Here is a 19,731-nt window from a genome sequence, read left to right on the forward strand (position 1 = left end):
TTAAAAATGATCCCTCACGAGTGAACACCAGCTCGTGTGAGCTGTGTAAATCCAAGAGTGTCCGTACAGCCGCCAGACTTGGCACCCAAAACATCTCCGAGTCCACAGAGCCAGCAGAAAGGACATTTCTACCTTTTTTTTCAAACTAAACAGAGCTACTGAAGCCTCTGGAGTGTGGATTTAGCTGTCAGTCTTATTTACTACTTTCAGCTGTTATCTGCTGCCACTGAAGCTGAGCGTGAACAACTTACCCGCCTGCACTGATAACTTTGCTTTCTGTTTCAGCTCCAGACAGAAATCCCATCAAAGCCTTCATTCCGATCCACGCGCTGAAAGATGACACAGGAGTTAAAGAAGTGAGGCTGAAATTCCTAAGGCTCTCCTAAAGATTTTTCCAAGAATTTTAAAAAGCCTCTTAAAAAACGGCGGCAGAGATTGAACGCTGTTAAGGGAGGGGAAAAGAAAAAAAAAAAAAAAAAAAAAAAAGGAAGAAAAAAACTTTGGCAGGCAAACAGTGTCTTACATCAATCTAGCAGTCAGCATCTATGTAGATGTTCTTTCCTCCTTTTGTGCAACACCCCTTCCCTCCTACAGACCACCCAAAGCCCTATAAATAATCCAAGGACTGTATTTTTCCTCCAGATTTCTCTTCAGACCTCAAAGGGAAAATATCAGGCAAAGGAAGGGAGAGAGGGAGAAGAGAAAGTGAGGAGGGGAGAGAGAGAGAGAGAAAGAGGAAAGATGGCTAGTGAATTCAGAAAGAAAATATTCTGGAGGGCAGTGGTGGCTGAGTTCCTGGCCATGAGCCTTTTCATTTTTATCAGCATTGGCTCAGCTCTGGGCTTCAACTTCCCCGTGGTGGCCAACAAAACATCAACGAGGTCTCAGGACAACGTGAAGGTTTCTCTGGCTTTTGGGTTATCCATCGCTACCATGGCACAGAGCGTGGGCCACATCAGTGGGGCACACCTGAACCCAGCTGTCACCCTGGGGCTGCTGCTCAGCTGCCAGATCAGCATCTTCAAGGCGCTCATGTACATCCTCGCCCAGTGCCTGGGGGCAGTGGTGGCCACAGCCATTCTCTCTGGAGTCACCTCCTCTCTCCCAGGAAACTCCCTGGGGCTTAATGCTGTAAGTAGAAACTTTGAATTCCTCCTTTACTTTCTTTTTATTTTAGAGTAGAAATGTAGCAACTGTAGTCTATTAAAGACGGGGGGGGGGGGTTCTGTTGGTGCTGGTGACCTCGGAGAGCCCGATTGTTTATTGTAGGAGAGAATCCAGTCCTGACTGATAACCAGGATGTCATAGGGATGGTCCTTCCTCCCCACCCTCATTTTGGAGCTTTAGGACATTCTGGTCGTGATCAGTTTTGCTTATGTTCAGTTTTGTACATCCAGGTTGCTGTAAGGTGGCTTTTGATGCCAATTTAACACTGAAATCACTGGCAGTTTTATGACCTTTCATGGTTCTGAGGGTCTCTAAGGTGACATGTTGATTAATGTGCATACACCGGTGTTGTTTTGGCTTCTGTGAGCGTGATTCATTTTCAGTACTTAATTATTGGTTTGTGTATACTGGTGATGGCTGCAGTGAAAACCCATGGGAGCAGAGAGGTGTACAGCAACAGAAATCCCATCCCTAAAGGTGTGGGCAGTACCTGTTGCATTAGGCAGAGTGCTCAGATCCTGCCTGGCAGAATCCCAGCTGCTCTTTCTGTGCATTTCTGGGCAAAAATTGGAGAAATCCTGAATTCTCACGTGTAAACTGGAGGAAAATGTGAGGCAGCTACAGGTAACTGGGGTGCAGGTCCCAGCCAGATGCTCAAATCATGCTGCCTAAAAACTGCCTGTCCACAACTCCTCCTCCTCAAAATGTCATTTTGCTGTTTTTGTTGCAGGATAATAAGAGAAAAAAAAAGGATAAATACACTTTTAAACTTGAAATCATACCACTGTCAGAGGCAGTGCTACATCCACTGCAGGACACACAGTGCTATAAATGGTAACTCCTTCTGGTCACTTACTTGACCTGATCTCTTAAGAACAAGTATTTCACATATTTTCCTTGGCCCCTTTCTTTCAGAATATTCCTGACTGCAGTTTGTAAATTGAGCTAATTTGAAATCTTCTGCCCATTTGTAGTCATAGGGGTATTTGGGACATAAAGCTGCAAATGCAAATCTCTTCTGAAATAATAAGGCAAAACAGCAATATGGTTTTGCATATTGTAATTTGACATTGCAGTCAATTCAGAACTTGAGTCAAGTTTTTAAAACAGAATAAAACCTGATATTAAGGTGATTCCTGGGCAGCTCAGTATCATCCACCCTTGTGTTACTCTGTGAGTTGGCTGCTCACCTCTCTCTTTCCTGATGCCTGCAGCTATTCCATCCTGCCAGCGCTTTGGAAATTTTGATGGGTTAACTCAAAACATTTTGGGAAAGAAGAGCAAATAATTTTATTGACTCCAGAAGGCTCTGGCTGTGAGTGTGATACATGATCTTTTCCCCTGAAACCACTGACAGAGGGAACAGCTCAACCACATGGGACAGGGTGTCCGCCCAAGTGGTTTCCTCGAGAGGTCCAACTGCCATTAAACACGGGAGGTCTGGTTTTGGTAGCACTTAAGCTTGGCTTTTCCCTTTTGCTTCCATAAAATCCTGATGACTGGTTCCTTCCTCTAACCAAAGCACTAAACCTGGCCATTTGTGAAGGGGGGTGAAGCTCTTCTTGCCACTCAGTCAGTAACTCCTCAAGCTACAAAGGCAAAACCAGGCAGAGTTAAGTCTCCATCATATAAATTTTACAAATCAATCAGCAATTTCTGTGCAATGGAATAACACAGAATACAGTTTCTAAAAGCTCTGGTCTCACTGCTTGTCATTGGGAAATATTCAGAATTTTGTTTCTTTTTTCTTTCACATCCACTTATAAATGTTCTGTCTGGAGGAGCAGTGGGAAGACCCCCCTGGGGATAGTGAGGGCAGCAGCTGTTCTTCTCCCTTGCGAGAGAGAACTAGACAGGAAAAGAAAGGAAAGGAAATCCATTCATTTCCCAGTGACAAGCCTGGAGTGCCTGGGGAGGGGACGGCTGAGAGGGAACTGGGTCTGAGCCCAAAGCATGGGGAAGCAGCAGCAGAGGGGAGCAGCAGCAGAGGGGCTGTGCTCATGCAGAGCTGACCTCAACCGGGCACATCCTGAAACCACAGCACCGAGGTGCCTCCTTCAGCAAGGAGCTGGCAAGGAGAAACCACAGAGTTGCTTTTATTGTTATGGTTTTTAACCTGAGGACAAGAAGGGGAGGTTCAGAGCTGGCATCCCTGCCAGCTGCTCTGTCTTCTGGCCCTTCTTGTGGATAATTCTTCTGGATTCCCTGCTCAGAAAACGAATAGAAAGGAAGAGTGCTGCTTGTTTGACAAGGTTGGGAAGAGGGTCTGGATGTGTGTAACTTTGTCCTCTGCTCTGACCCTGCTGTGCTCTTGGAGAGATGTTTTTTACAGGAAAAATATAGTGGGGGCAGTAAGTAATGGAGTAAATGGCCATCCAGTGTTCCCAGGTGGGGTTGCATGCCTGAACTTGGATTTCTCCTGCCTGGCTGCAGGTCCTGCACTGAGGGACCAAGCTGAGAACCCATTTCCACTGGCTGCTCTCTGATCCACAGAGAGTGAGAGACAAAGAGAGGCACTTCAACCTTCAGATGTGTTGAGTTGCTTCCAGAGACACCCAGCTGCTCTTCACCATGCTGAGGCTCCAGGCTTGGAAGCCTCTGCTAAGAATCCAAAATTAAGTGGGATAGATCCATGTCTTTCTCATTGCACAAAGGGAAGAAAGGAAATGCAATCAAATGGAGAACAAAACCCAGCCATGGACAGTACAAGGCTGAGGAGAAAGAAGGGAGGATGAAAATGCAGGATGTTCCTTTAACATGTTCAGTATTAAGGTCTGGTTTACACTAAGACAAGCAAACCAGTCACACATTAGGATTTTGATCCAAACTTTTCTTAAGTCAACAGACATATTTTTAGTTACTTTGGCTGGTCCCAAGTAAGACATTTTGGACAACACTCAGAGATGTATTTAGATTACTGAATCCTTTTAAGACACTTAACTTCCAATATATTTTAGTAGTGGCGTGGGTTCCAAAGTAAAAACTTTGAGAATTGGAGAAGATGGAAGAGGAATATTTAGTTTGTTTGCCCTTCTGAAAATTTAAATATTTTTCCTTACATCATCTTGTATCTTTTTTTTGGAAGTTGGACTACTACACGTTACAAATTTCCATTAGGTAAAGCTGCAAGAATAGAGAATACCAGATCCAAAATGCACTCATCTGCCAGCAGAGCTGGCTATTGTCTGGTGAGGACAGATCTGGAGTTTGGATAATGGAACAAACTACTCAGCACAGGCAGTTAATGACCAACAAAGAGCTCAAACAGGAAAGAGGGGAGAAAAGAGACTTCTGTGCTGTAAAGTAACACAATATTTGCTGTTAAACAATGTTTATCTGGAGAACTTCTAGCAAACTTTTAAAAACATGGTCAGAAAATTTCTTTAGCTCAAGTTATTTTATATTTTTATGTCTATTTGTCTATCCATCTATCTATCTATAGATATATTTATAAAATAACCTGAGATAAATATATAGGTATATATTAATAATTAGAATTTTGTGACAAATGCAGGCACCACTCCACAATTTTCACAATTTCATAGTTTTCTGTATTTTTAAATAGTGATGAGAGTGCCAGGAAATGTGTCCCCTAACTCTCGGGGCTATAATTTGGAAACTATTTGAAAAACTCTTCATTCGAGTTTATGATGAAAGATATTATTTTTAAAGTTATAAGTGGATCAAAATTGTAGGCAAGAAAAAAACAGACCTGAAGGTAACATTGCTCGGGTAGATAAAGAGAAAAGAAAAACAACCAAGAATAACAAATAGGAGGGCTTGGGTTTAGAAAACACCCAGTGGACTGATAAATGTTATTTGTGTAACTAAGGAGCTCTCTGGAAAAGCCAGAGGAGATCTGTGGTCAGTGGATTCAAAGGTCATTTTAAGACAGGTGAATATTCATATGGATACTATTCCTGGAGCATGGAGAGTTACTTGTTGCTGGAACACCCTTTGAATTTCTGCTGTGACTGGCTGTGTCTCTGCTGCTCCCTGGGGCTCCCCAGATCAGGATCAGCCATGGCAGAGTTGGTGCACACAAGGGTGCCATGTCCTTTGGGGATAAACACCCCATGTCCAGCTCTAGATTTCTCAAGGGCAGGGAAAAAGGAGGCCTTTGCTGTCTTTGACTCCTCATGCCAGGCCAGCAGCTGCTGCTTTGACCTTCCAGCCTCACCAAAGGCACACCACAGAACCACAGAATCATAAAACAGTTTGGGTTGGAAGAGACCTTAAAGATCCAACCCCCTGCCATGGGCAGGGACACCTTCCACGAGACCAGGTTGCTCCAAGCCCCATCCAACCTGGCCCTGGACACTTCCAGGGATGGGAAAGAGTCCTCTTTCCATAACTACTCCCACTTAGCCAGATTGTGATCCAGCAGCATCAGAGCAACTTGGAACCTCAATGCTGGAGATTTTTAGGTTTTTTTTCCTTTACTGTCTACATGCTCCAGTCTTATTCTGCTACTTGGGGAAGATGAACAATCTTTTTTCTCCAGGAGAATGGAGCACAGGATGTGATAAGATATGTGGATCCTTATCATCTGCAGATGTCTTATCTCTAAGGGCATCCATGCTGCTGAGTTTTCTCCTAACAAATTCCCAATTTGCATTTCCAGTGCAAACATAATGTTGCACCAGCACTGAGAATTCCCTTTGTGTAGTTGAGACCTGCCACACCTTTTACTGGTGTTTGTGGGTCAGCACTGAAGTGTTTATACTGATATTCCCCATTGGATGCTTCCCATCTTTTAGAAACTTGTCTCAGAGGGGATTGCCCATGGGAATCACCACACTCCCCACGTTTGGTCCACACCAGTGGCCTTCTCACCATGGGGAGCAGGACTTGCCTGGTTGCCCTGGATGACTCAGTGTTTGCCTTGTGATTTCCCTGTCTCCTTGTGCCCGCGCCCTCCGAGCCCGTACTCCAACCTCCAATTAAACAAAGCCGGCTCGAGTTGGAAGAACATCCAAAATAAACTGAGAGCTTGACAGTGTGAGGGGACAACTGAGTAAGTGATGCTGCTTTTCCTCTGAGTCACTGTGGAAAATTGCAGCTCCAGAGGTGCTGCTGGATGGACGAGACACGCAGCTGAGATCCTGACCTTTAGTGCTTATTGAAAAATCCTTGGATGCCTGTTTTGTTTTTTTTTTTTTCAATGCAGATAATATTTTGTGCCTTTCTCAAGTCTAGGAGAGTGAGGAGCTTCATTCTCCCTGTCTCTGCCCTCTGCCCTCAGGTTAAGCTTCTCCTACCAACCTTGCCTTTGCTGGGACATCTGCATGCTTGAGTACTCAAACATTCACGAGGGACCAAAAGCTGCTGCCTTTCTAAAATGAGTAAAATGGTTCCGGTACATGACATTGATCTGGGATTTTTATTTCTTAACAAAGACTGTCACAACAATAGCTCATTGTTCACTGTCAGTTTTTGCAGCAGAAGGCTTTTAAGGCTTGCCAGCATTGTACTGAGAGGGCCCAGGCAGGGCAGGTGGGACACAGGAAAGGCACCTGCTCAAAACTGGCCACGGTCTTGGACTCTTTTTAATGAGTTCACACAGTGACAGCAGAAACATCTGGGCTGAGAAGTAAACCTGATGGTTATCACTCATCCCCCAGAGAATTTGGGGTTATGGCTGTAATCCTTATCTCAGATCTCAGAGCTTTTTATCTGATTTCCATTTCCAGGAAGATTTGCTTAGCGCCTCTCTAATATCCCAGGATTTTGTCAAGGAGCATGGAGGGATGCAGCAGCATGGCCTTTTCTGGGACAAAGAGAGGCCCTTGGTGCTCATCCTCCTGCAGTCCTGTCCTTTTGTGCTAGAACAGAGGAGATCAAAGTGGGGTTTGTGCCAGTGGATCCAAGGATGAGCATCTGGAAAATGCTCTGCAGGCCTCAAACTAAAGGTTCTCTTCATTTATTTCTACTTAGAAATGGTAGAAATTCCTGAAAAGGGTGCACAGGGGTGTTTAAAACAATGAGTTGCCATAGATCTAAAAAACATTATTAATTTGGTAATCAGTTAATATTGTAATACAAGTGGAGTAGGATTTTAAGAGAATTATTTTTTCTGTGTTAGGTCAACTGTCAAACTAAATAGGATTTAAGTAAAATTCATGTTGTCACCAGCCTTCCTGAGTGGTCAATAAACCATTAAAATTGGTTTCATTTCCACAGAGTTCTCTGATTACACCAAAAATATTTGGGTGTTCTGTGTGTTATGTGTTTGCACACCCCCAAACACACTCACACACCAGAGACAGATGGACAGAAAGATTCTTCAGATGAGATAAACTCAAATTTCAATTTTTAATTTAAATTAATTGGAAATTAAAAAAAAAAATCTATTAATAGGTGTGGGTTTTGAACCAAGATCTGACATGGCAAGGACCACAGCCTGAGAACAAATGGAAATGTCCACAGCAAGAAAATTAATATTATGGAATAAATCTGGTTAAACTGGTGCAATGGTAAGAGAAAAAAAAAAAATCAAGTCTTTTTTAGCAGGGCTCATGGGTTTTAGCAGTTAATGTAAACCTTCAGGGAACTGAGAATAAAATTTCTTTATTCAGAGAATACTAAAAACTATCACTGTCTGTATATATATTTTAAAGTGAAGCATTTTTAAAGCAAGGATACCAAACCATATCACAAGTACTAAAGGAAGAAAAGATAGCCCCTGAAAAATTTCCTGTTTGTCTCCAGAGGAAATTGCCTGTTTTCTTTAGGGCAGTAGTACATTTTTGCTTATTTGTCCATTCTCCAGCTTAATTGTGAGAATTCAATAACAGAGGGGTCTTTACCTGGTACCACAATTGTCTCCTGGAGGTTTTTCTGGCCTGGCAGGGAACATTCTGAGCCCAGAGTATTTATTAATGTGTAATTGATGGGAAAATGCTGATCTTCCTGGCATCCAGAGCTGGAGCTGGTGTTTGACTGCTGCAGCTTCATTGAACTGAGGAGATCTGAGGCTGAGGCACAAAGTCAACCTGTTAAATCAAATATACAGAGCCTGACAGGCATCCTGGAGGAAACTATAAACAGCAGGAGGGCGAAAATGTGGCCTGAGAGCTCTGCAAGGCACAACCCATGGACTAGAAAGGAGTAAAGAAACCCTCTGTGTGCTTCTCTGGATGAGTCCCGGTTCCTCTCTAGGAACCACTGGGAGGTGTCACAGAAAACTCAACTTTTCCAGGCTCTCGATGCTAATTCTGTGCCAAATGGAGTCAATGAAGGCTTTCAGAGCAGAAATGTGGCACGTTTCCTTACACATTTACACACACAACTTCTCCTGAGGGCACGGATGACTGTGTTTGGAATGGGTAAGGTCAGGTTTGGCCCCTTTTCATTCCTTTGTTAGGAATTCTTGCTTGATGAGCAAGGTGGAGAAATGAAGGAACTGGAATTGTCCCCCCAATTCCTGAAATGCGTTGCACAGGCTCAGAGCTGGTTTATAACCCCATGGAAATGCCAAGTCTTCAATGCTTATTTATGACTCATAAATTTGAAAACTTCACAGATTTGCTGGAGTTTGTCTAGAAATATAAAATGAATATTACTTTGGTGAAATTGCCAACAACCATACTGTGATGTTTGTGTTATTCCAGTAACAGCATAGAAAGGATGATCCAATTTGGCTCAAAATTCAGATATGCCCAAAATTCCCCACTGAAATACTATCTCCTTCTGGGCTGGTAATAGAGGAGATAATAAACAGCCCTGTGGTATAAATGAGTGCTTCAGCTATTACAGAAAATTAACTATTTGCTTGGGTTTGGCTGGGTAAAGAAAAAAAAAAAAAAACACAAAACCTCACAATTCCTCATCCTCTGAATAGAAGTTGTTTATTTCTCAGCAGCAACATTTAACCCAAAAAAAAAAAAAAAAAGTTTCTCCCAAGCAACTTTCCCAGAGGCACATCAAAAAGGAAAAGTGCAAATAAAAAAAAATTCTCTGTCTCTGACCAGCTGTGCTAAATGCAAGTCCTGTAGAGGAACTGAGTTTCACTGCCTGTCTTGGTCTGAGATACAAATTTTATGTGCTCTGGTTTAATATAATAATCATTCTCCCCTCTTTCTCTCCATGGCACTAAAACACAAAGCACTGGATAATTTCTCCTCGGCCTGCAGAGGGTGGGAGGAGGGAGCTTAGCCTCATTCCTGGAGGGTGTCTGCTGCCTAAGGAACGGAAAATATGATTTCTGCTTTGGGAATTGAATGAGTCCCCTTTAGAGCTCTTAAGGCTGTATTTATAGGAAGGATAATCTAGCAGAGGACAATATGTTTTGTCCCCAGGTTCTGCTGAATGCTTCCATTGTTGATGCAATATACAATCCAAAGCTAATTTATAAGCAGCTTCTGAGTCCTTCTGTCGTATAATTTTAAGTGAAACTCTTGAGATCTTTGCCTGCCTCTCCTTACTAAAGAAATTAGACTTTTTTACTTCCTGAATCCCTAATACTCAATTAATGTGTATAGAAACATCCATTTCAGAGTGATACTGTTGAATAGCAGGCTACAAGTGAATAACTGCAGTTAAACAGCCAGGGAAGAAGTCTCTGAATCAATTCTGACTATCACTCAAGGGATGGTTTATAGCTGTGGAGATGTGGGATAGACTTCCAGGAGAATAACAGTATATTATCAATATGGAAATCATCAAGTTCTTCTCATGACAGAGTTGGAGCTGAGGGAGTAAGAAAAGTCAAACAAAATGACAGGCAAGACAGTGGGATGTGGTTTGGAGGGAAGCAGGGAGATGAATTTCTGAGATTACATTTGTAGAACATCTCATTAAAGAACTTTGCCAGCCAAACACTTAAATGATAGCTAGTTGGCATAAAAAAGGATGATTAATATTTCAAAAGACGGGGGGATGAAGAGGCAATAAACCATCTAAACTATTGTGAAGTTTTCCTTATTCAGTAAAAGAAGGAAAGTCAAAGAAGGGAAATTTTAATCTAGAAGAAGAAAATGCTGTAAGACAGCAAGAATTTACTTGAATAAAATGCCAATTTTAAGAAAAATGTCTGCCAAAGCAGACAAAAGGTAATGATTTAGGTAGGATGGTGAGGCTATGCAAGGAAGAGAAGTTCTAGCCATTAAAAATGCTGTGGCTTAAATTTCCTCCCTCAAAACCACACAAGCAGGCAGGGCTTGCTCTGGTGTTTTATAAGAATGGGGAAAGCTGACATTCTCCTGCTAAAAAATAGACTTCTGCATATGAGAGACTTCTTTTTTTCTTTTTTTTTTTTTCTTTTTTTTTTTTTTTTTTCCTGGAGCAATGAGAAACTAATCCCAGTTATATGAAAGGAAGCTGGGCCCTGGAAGCTCCAATCCTGGACTGAGGGTTTGTTGGATGAGATGGAGCTCAGCCCCATGTGATGGAACCACCTTGCATAACAAAGTGTCTTATCCATGTAACGGGAAACAGGTTTGAACTTGATATACTTTCACTGGTAATGAGAAAAATATGAAGCCACTAGAGAAGTACACAGTGGGGTTTACCTTGGGCCAGTTTAATTTCCTGTCCCCGTTTCTCTTCCGAAGGCGGACAATTTATAAATATCCTGTCCTAAAAAAAAAAAATTAAAAAATCAAAAGGAAAGAAAACATACCATTAATTTGCCCAAATTATTGCTTTGGGAGTCAGTCAGCTAAACATGGCAGTTAAGAGCACTTCTGGGAAACATTCTGTAGTTCCCATCTCCTGTGTGATGTTATGGAGAGCTGGAAGCGATGTGGCCGCTCCCCACGTCCTAAGACATAAAGCAGGTGCTCCTCTCAACTAATTGCTCTCATGTTCATGTCTAGAACGTTTTTTGGGGTTTAACACTCCTCATTTGAATGTGTCTTGAGCCACTGTGCCTTCAATGCTTCCTTAGTTTCCAATCAGTTGCATCTCAGGAGTTTTCTGAATAAGATGTGACCTCTGTGCATTTACTGAATTCCAGTAGATTTTTATTCCATGACCTTGTTCAGATTCACAGTGAACTGGGAGGAAAAATTCTTAATCATAGGATCATTAAGGCTGGAAATGGTGGAATTCAGCTCACAGGAGGATGCACCTCCCTTTGGGGGGTCTGTATGTTCTGCTTCTTTTCTGGGAGCTGTGAGGTCGAGGGAGAATTACTCATTGCAAGCTGATGCAGCCAAGATTGATTCAGCTGATCAGATAAATGTGTCCACAGACAACTCTCACATCTTGCCAGTGATTCAGCCCATTTCTTATGTGTCTTTCTGGTGCTTCTTCTGTCAAAACACTGACATTAGAGATGAAGTTTAGTGGAATTATTCATGTGAACAAAAAAGGAAAAGAAATCTATGTAGACTCTCTTGGAGATGAATATGGGCTTGTGTGTTTCATTTAACCGCTTAGAGCGTGTTTGGCTCCTGAAAGCACTAAATCTACTCCTCAGCTGTCCCAGGTCTGAAGCCTGAAAAGCTCAGGGAGTTGCTGTGCTGTTCTCTGCCCTCTGACATTTTTTCTGTCACCTTAATGAGCATTACTGGATAGCAAAGAGAAGATGTTAAAGATTTCCCAGCAGATACATCAAGGAAAGATGCAGTGTCAGCCCACATCCCTATGACCACTGGTAAGAGGCACCAGAGCAGGGAAAAAGGCATTGCAGCGTGGGTACAGGTCACTGGAAAGGGTCCTCTTCACCCCAACACTGCACTAGAAGTGGCTGTGTCTTGTTTAAAAGCATTATTTTATCTCTTTAGGAACCAGAGATGTTGGCCACCTTGTATTTCAGATATTCTCAGTAGCAGAATGGCAGATGTTAAGAACAGCTGATGATTTTTAGTTAGGTCTTTAATGTGTGGTACTGCTTCCTACTAAATTCAGATTAAGCTTTTGACAACCCTTAAGCTTCTGGAGTCTGGTATTCTACAAAATATTCTACAAAAGTTCAAGTTTTCCTTAAAAACCTGAATAACATGCAGAAAATACCGGCAAAGGATGATAAATTCATGTTGGTTGTGCCTCCCTGCTTCTGTCAAGGGCTTAAACCAGCAGATTCAAAAGATGCAAAATGTTATCTGCGCAAGACTTGCAAATCCTCTGTGAATGAAGATAATATAAATACAAAAATATATAAATATATAAATAATATATAAATATATAAATATAAACGTATATGTGTGTAAATATATAAATATATATAAAACTATCAATATATAAATATAAATATGCACATGTACATGTACATTTTATCGTGATAGAAAGGAATGTACCTTCCTATTCCCTTGCTAAAGCTTTTCTGGGGTGTGCTTGGGATGGTGAGCACTGGTGCTGTTCCATGTGTACCATGGATGGCCCAGGCTGCTGCTGCAGTAATAACTTACCTCTGATAAGTAGGAAAATAAATACTCTGTTATCCTACCCTTGCACACTGCAGATCCACAGGCCCCAGCAAAGCAGGACATCCAAGGTTTGCCTGGGTTTGTCCCATTTTGGAGCATGGCCCAGAGTCCTTGCTCTCACAGTAGAATCTTAATGTTCCTGGCAGGCTGTGTAAAATTACCCAGCTGGAGGAAAGCAAAAGGCTTCCTATGATATTTCCAGGTTTTCTTTGATTCCACACAGCCCATCAATAAGTGTTGATTAGCAGGGAGAATGACCTCAAGTCACGTCAGCTGTAGGATGTGTTTTTCCTGGAGGGAAAGGAAGAATATGATTTCCACCTCTCGAAGATAAGGATTATCACAGGTTTTTAAAAAATAATTTTGCTCTTATTTTCTTTTATAGAAGCCCATCAAGTGAAGGGAAAGCCCAATGGCTGGCCAGTGTTTAATCTTTTAAAATGTCAAGGCTTTGTCAAATGCTAACATTGATGCGTCAGACCTCAGCTCTGGGTTCTCTGGGGTTGCATTATGATAGAAAAGAATTTGGTTTCTTATCTGCTTTTGGGCATGTGCACATCAGTCACTTATTTGCTACCTGGCTTTTAGGTTTGACCATTTGGCCTTCCAAATGTGAGATAAGATTTTCCAGAGGGTATATAGTGCAGATTCTTAAATTAGTTTTGATACAAGGAGACTCACAGGAAGCCTAATTTGTTGAGAGACAAAAATCCTACTCTTTCTACAGTGAAAAAAAAAAAAAGTTTATTTTTAAAACTTACAAAAGCAATAGAATATTAGTTCAGAGATATCAAGCATGAATTTCTGGATCCTGCAATTTTCAGTGCATCTTATATGGATGCATTTATGTCAGACTCACACTTCTCACATGTAAGTCCTAATAATGATGAAGGTTTCATTAATGGATTTCAGTTTCTACTTTGTAGATGCTGAAGGAACAAAAATACTCATCATTTCAACCAGAATTCCCTTCTATTTGTGGATAAACTACTTCAAACTCAGAGGCTATTGCTCCTGCATGTTAAAGAACAAGCTATAAAATTACATTATTAGTGTTTCAGAACAGCAGGATTTAAAAATCAGATTTATTCTGAGGAAAGACTCAAATTACTTTTTTTCATTGCTTTGGAATTTGATATTAAACTTTGTTACAGAGAAGAAACAAGAAATGTGAACAGCAGCTGTGGAAAATGAAATAGTTCAGTTAACCATCTTTAAGTTTTAAAGTTTTTCAAATATTAGCTTTGGGGAAATTAGGGCATATATCACCAAATCAGATTAATAGCAGGATTTCCTGTGGTTTCATTGTTCTGGACAGGTCACAATAACATGTAGTTATGGTTTTTTGCCACGAATGACCCAGCAGTTTTTAATGCAGGGGCTCTGACAGATGTGATAACCCACTGATAGCACAAATTAATATAAGTTTTGCAGAGTTTGCTTCCTACTCTGAGTCACATTCTCAGTTCTCTGGCCTGTGGCCAAGCTCATGTTTCATCCCATCCATGCAAGTGAGTTATTTCTGCTTAACATCAAGTTATTCAGCTCAGTAACAGACTTGCCTTGACGTAGTGAAGACATCACTGAATACAGAAATTAAAAGCAGAACTCAAAACTTGTTATAACATCAAATGGTTTACCTCCATGGTTTCTTGTTAGGCACAAGTTTTTAGCAGTACCCCTGAAATACGACAGCATTTCTGCTCTGCAATGTCCATTTATGTGAATCATCATGGTTTCAATATGCTCTACAGCACTTACAAGAAACTGTGCTGATTTCATGACTAATAATTCCATTGGAATATTTATCCCTGACTGTTTCGGTTTTTCTAGATAATCCACTTGAGTAGGAAATTGAAGCACTCCCATCAGCCCCTTGGGATTCCTTAATTGTGGATGTTTGTAATTTATCCCAAAGAAGTTAAATGAGCTTCAATTTGAGTTGAAGGCACGAAAAAGTAGTTCAGCTGTGAGTTAGGTATCTAAGCTCTTTGTAGTCAAATGATCCCCTTCATTTCATGAGGTGAATCATTGACTACATCGACTACACCATTATCTGTGCAAAATAGAGATACATTGACTAAAAATTAATATCTAGAGATGTTTTATGTACTTTTGGCCTTCTGTCACATCTACCAGTCCCCCATGAACTCTGCGGAAATCTCAGGGCATTTGGTGTGGCATTAGAGGCATATTTTCAGGCAATTAATTCACAGTATAGGTGGAACATTAATATCTTAATATTAATGTGGAAGTCCCAGAAGCAATGAGTGATTGTCCTAAGGCACCACAGTTCACTTCTGAAAAGTAAACTCTGCTGAAGGTGTCTCTCTGGCTGATGTGTTTCTCACACATAGATCAATTCCACTCTCACCTTGCCCAGTGGCTTTGTGTTCACTTTGGCTGAAGCAGCAACCACTCAAACCACGATGGATCAAGAAAAGCTGCTTATGCCTAGGCTTGAGTACAGCAGGGAGGGTTTCAAAACTAACTTCTCTTCAATTTTTTTCTATTTCTTTTCTATTTCTTCCTATTTGTCCCCCCGTGAAGCAAAAGGAATGCCAGAAGGGAAGTGGATGCGCGAGTCTACATTTTCATATTGAGGAAATAGATACTGCAGGGCTTTGTTACACTGCTTGAAGTCATGCAGGAATAAGAAATAACATTTTCCTTCTTGTCTCCATGCAGCTTTCAGAGGGAATCAATGCAGGCCAAGGGCTGGGAATTGAAATCATTGCCACCTTCCAGCTGGTGCTGTGTGTCCTGGCCACCACAGACCGGAGAAGGAATGACGTCTCGGGATCGGCACCTTTGGCCATTGGTCTCTCCGTTGCTTTGGGCCATCTTCTTGCTGTAAGTTTTAGTCTTCAGAGGTTACATCTGCCATGTCCCATCTTGGGGTGGGCCAGTGAAGGCAGGGAGGTGATGGGGAAGCTTCATCTGTGCCTCACCTCTGGTTCTCTTTCCATTCCTAGATTGATTACACCGGCTGTGGAATTAACCCAGCCAGATCTTTCGGCTCAGCACTCATTGCCAACAACTTTGAAAATCACTGGGTAAGTTGAGTAAATTTGTTTAACTCACAAGAGGCTCTGAAAACATATAGCCTACAAGATCAGAAACATTTCAACACATATCATTAGGACCAAGTCAGAGAGTTGGCATTTCCATTTCATCCATCAAAGAATATTTTCCTTTAAATCCTGACTACCCTCAGGCAAACAAAAAGTCCTCAGGCTCATTCAGTCTCTGTGCTCAAAGTAATATGGTAGATTTTCTTTGGTTATTCCCCTTTATATTTATTTATTTCAAACATTTTAATTGTTTAAGCCTTATTACACAGAATCCTGTTATCCTATTTATTATTTAAACTATGTTTGTAAAGTGCTACTGCTTAATCTGGTAAAATCCAATTTAGAAAGATTCTTAAGCAGGTTTATAAACTGAAATGGATTGTCCGATATTTAACAGCTAGTAATATATTCAGCATCTTAAAGCTGAGTGTCTGCTTGTGTGTTTTCAAGGATAAGTGCTCTGGAAACACTATAAATTTTCAATTATTCCTTGCGTTTATATGTGGTAAAAATGAGGTTCTTCACAAAATTTTACTTATTTCACCATGGCAAAATAAAGAAGGATGATATAAAGTTGTAAATGAGCATGTGTTCTTGAATATAAAAAATGAGGCTTGTTCCAACTCTCCTACTCATGATTTTGGCAGCCAGTTGCATGGGCACAGGTGGAAATTTAGTGGTAATACAATGGGGTTATGAAAATTTTGGATACGGATTCCATTTTCATCTAAAGAGTAAAACATAAAAGGAGGACTCTGGGGAAATTTTGGCAGTGTCTACCACTTGAGCATTCTTATTAGGAAACTAAAGGAAAGTGACTAAATGAGGAGCTGATATTTTCAGAATCTAATAGGAAAATTATTATCCTTTGTAGAGACAGAAGAAGATAGAGGTAATAATTTGTGTTAAACTACTGATATTGCTGAATAAAAGAAAGAGTTTCCACACTCAGTAGTGCTTTGGCCCTGCAAAGTCTTCAATATCTTCTGTTATTTCGAACAAAATCAACTTGTCTACTAAATTCCTTTTATTACCTCTCCTTCTAAATTTTAATTTTCTTAAGTGGTTAGGCCAGTTCAATCACAGCAATATTACCAGCTAAGCAGCATATAGGGGCAAATTAAGCCCCTAATTAAGTCCTTTTTAAGTATTACTTTCAAATTTACCTATCACTGGAATTTAATGGGAGAATGGAAACTAATGCGCTGTTGTTTTAGAAATTATGCTCCCCGGCCAACTCTATCTGGAGTGGTAGAGGTGTTTCAGCAGTATGTAACTGATTTTAAATATCACAACTTGTCAATATAATCACAGTTATTCACCTCTGGGTCCATCACCAACTCATGATGACAAATTCCTGGTTTTATGCCACGTGGTTAAGTAAACATTCAGGTGGACAGGCTGCAAATTTCACTGTGAAAATCCTCAGAGGGGCTTCAAATACAGAAATTCCTGATGCAATGACTTGGATTTGTATTCCAGATTTTCTGGGTTGGCCCAATCATTGGAGGAGCGAGTGCTGCCCTGATTTACGACTTCATCCTGGCGCCCAGAACCAGCGACCTCACTGACCGCATGAAGGTGTGGACCAGTGGCCAAGTAGAAGAGTATGACCTGGAAGGGGATGATATGAACTCCCGGGTTGAAATGAAGCCAAAATAAAGAAGGGCATGGAGAGAGAGAAAAAAAAAAGGCAAAAAAAAAGCGTAGTACATTGGTTTCCGAAGATTTTATCAGTGTTATAGACTCTTTGTAAACCAGCAAGCAGTACTTTGTTTTTTTAATTCAATACAGTTTTCCTTTTTTTTTTTTTTTTTTTTTTACCCCCAGTCCTATTAGCATTTTTTTATATCTGGGGTTTTTAAATTACAGTCTTTAGGTTGAGAAGTCATGACCTAAATAAATTGGGGTGAAGTTTATTTAGGTCACCTTTGCATGACCAAAATAAATTGAGCTGAAGTTTAACCCTTCCCTTGGTACCACCCAATTTTGAGGTGTATTTAGCATGGGGGGTTCTCCCACCACAGCACTCAGTAATGATAAATAGTTCCAATGACCAGTTTGTTTCCTGAAAGAATAGTTATTGAGGACAGAGAATCATCTGTACCAATAATGAAGGCCTTACACTTGAAAAAACAGTATTTATACAAAAATGCAAGGCTGGCATCAAATGCCAGCAATGAATGGGAAAAAAAGCAGTCTTAAATCAGTGTCCAAAAGCATCTTTTGGAAGGAAAGGTTACTAAAGATTAGTTGCTATGTAACATTACCCATAACTTCCTAAATTGATCATCTTTGAGAAAGAGGGCCAGAAATGTTAGGTAGGGTAAGAATTTCCAGAGTCACAGGATCTTTCAGACTTTCTAGTGTTTCATTCTCCGTGAACCTGCATCCAGCTGTTTGTGAGGGGAGAATATATGTGACAAAAAGAAAATATAGATATATTAACTCCTGGGAAGTAATAACTAGAACTCAAATTGGAGAGTAGCAACAATGGCAACAAGAGCGACATGATGCCAATGTGTAAACAGGATCTGATGGCTCCTGTGATTACTCTGCTTTTGTTCACCTTGTGAAATTTATCATGTAATTTAAAGCAAAACAAGGAGAAAAGAAGTCCCCTTTCTCTCTGACACTATTCCAATAGCCAGCGCTGTGACATTCAGGGACCACAAACACATGAACACACGGTATATTTTCTAATGAGGGACAAATAAATACCTGTAAGTCCATTTTGGGGGTGGTTGCTTTGTTTTTTATATATATATATATATATAAATGTTTATATATATGTTTTATACAGAAAGCCTAGTGTACTGTTTTGTAAGAAAATAAGAGCATAAAGACAAGCGGAAAGAATTGCAGCAGTGCTTAGCGAAATAAATGACACTGGAAACGAGAAAGAAAATTAACACTAAATGACATGGAAGATTATTTTCTGTTTAAATTTGTGTGTGTGTGTGCTACTTATGATTTCCTGAGTAACTCAAAGCATTAGCTGGTCTTACCTACTAACTGTAGAATGTAGTTAAAGCAGACACGTGCTGATACACTTGTTCTGCACTAAACAATTTTCCATAAGGAATGAGGCCCAGAGGAACTGATGGAAAATCAGCACACTCCAGCATTCAGCAAAACTCCCCAGAGGTAATGGAATGGATTCTCCTCTCTGAGAGACAGTGTGGGATTGGGAGGTGGGGTAGGATTGGCATAGGAACTGTATAGGTTGGACCATTTAATCAACTTGAGCAGATGGACAATGAAAAAAAGAATTAAAATGAAAATCACCAGCAAATAAACCAGAATATATTTTATCTTTCTTGTCTACATTTGGTGTGCTATCCCATGTATTGCCTACATACATAGAGCATGATTGGATTTTGGGGTGTTTTAAAAATAAACAAAATCAGTTGTGCTAACATATGAACTGTTCATGATTCTTCATTTTTAATTTGTCATGTAATGCAATTTAATTTCTGCTCCATTTTTTGGGTGCCCACCTGTAAGACTGTGGCAATTTCTACTTTTCCACTCTTCACTTGATGCTTCCCTTTAGGGAAAGGAATGTTCTTTGTTTTTATGGCAGGCAAAGCAGACCCTCAACTGGAAGTGAACTCTCCCAAATTATGCTTAGAAATGAAGCAGAGAACCATGATCTTGTACCCACTTTCTAGAATATATTTCCAATTTTATCTGCTGTTATCACAGTGCCTCCGTTGACTCCAAATTAACCCTTTTTTTACCTTACAGAATCTCTGAGCCAGAGAGAGGGAGACAGAACAGTTGCAGAACTCACCTGCAGTAAATAGTTTATTTTGACAAGTTTCAGGTAACTGAAAGGTTAATGGTGCAGAAAATGTGAGATTCACAATTTGTTCCATAGTCTACCCCTTCCAAAGAAATTGGCTTATTTTTTTATGCTTCAAAGTCCAAAACTGTGAAGACAAAAACCACTCTCTTTCCATTTGGATTGTGATAGGACTGCACCATATTATCTGCTCTAGTTTATGATTGTTAAAATAATGAATAAAATATATTAAAGGTGTACAATTATTGTTTCACTAGAGAAGAATCAAACAAACAAAAAAAACCCCAAATCAAAGTAAATGAAGTGTGAT

The 19,731-nt window shown here is 40.5% G+C and overlaps 1 protein-coding gene across 1 annotated transcript; it reads left to right on the forward strand.

Annotated features, from left to right (window-relative positions):
* The first annotated feature begins 625 nt into the window (after nt 1–625).
* On the forward strand, nt 626–18,868 carry AQP1 (aquaporin 1 (Colton blood group)). Its single transcript, XM_068175672.1, has 4 exons — nt 626–1,131; nt 15,228–15,392; nt 15,515–15,595; nt 17,096–18,868. The coding sequence occupies exons 1-4, from the start codon at nt 742–744 to the stop codon at nt 17,273–17,275; spliced, it is 816 nt and encodes a 271-aa protein (XP_068031773.1). The 5' UTR covers nt 626–741; the 3' UTR covers nt 17,276–18,868.
* Nucleotides 18,869–19,731: the final 863 nt, after the last annotated feature.

The sequence above is a fragment of the Anomalospiza imberbis genome, chromosome 1 (assembly GCF_031753505.1).
Source record: "Anomalospiza imberbis isolate Cuckoo-Finch-1a 21T00152 chromosome 1, ASM3175350v1, whole genome shotgun sequence".
Classification (NCBI taxonomy): Eukaryota; Metazoa; Chordata; class Aves; order Passeriformes; family Viduidae; genus Anomalospiza; species Anomalospiza imberbis.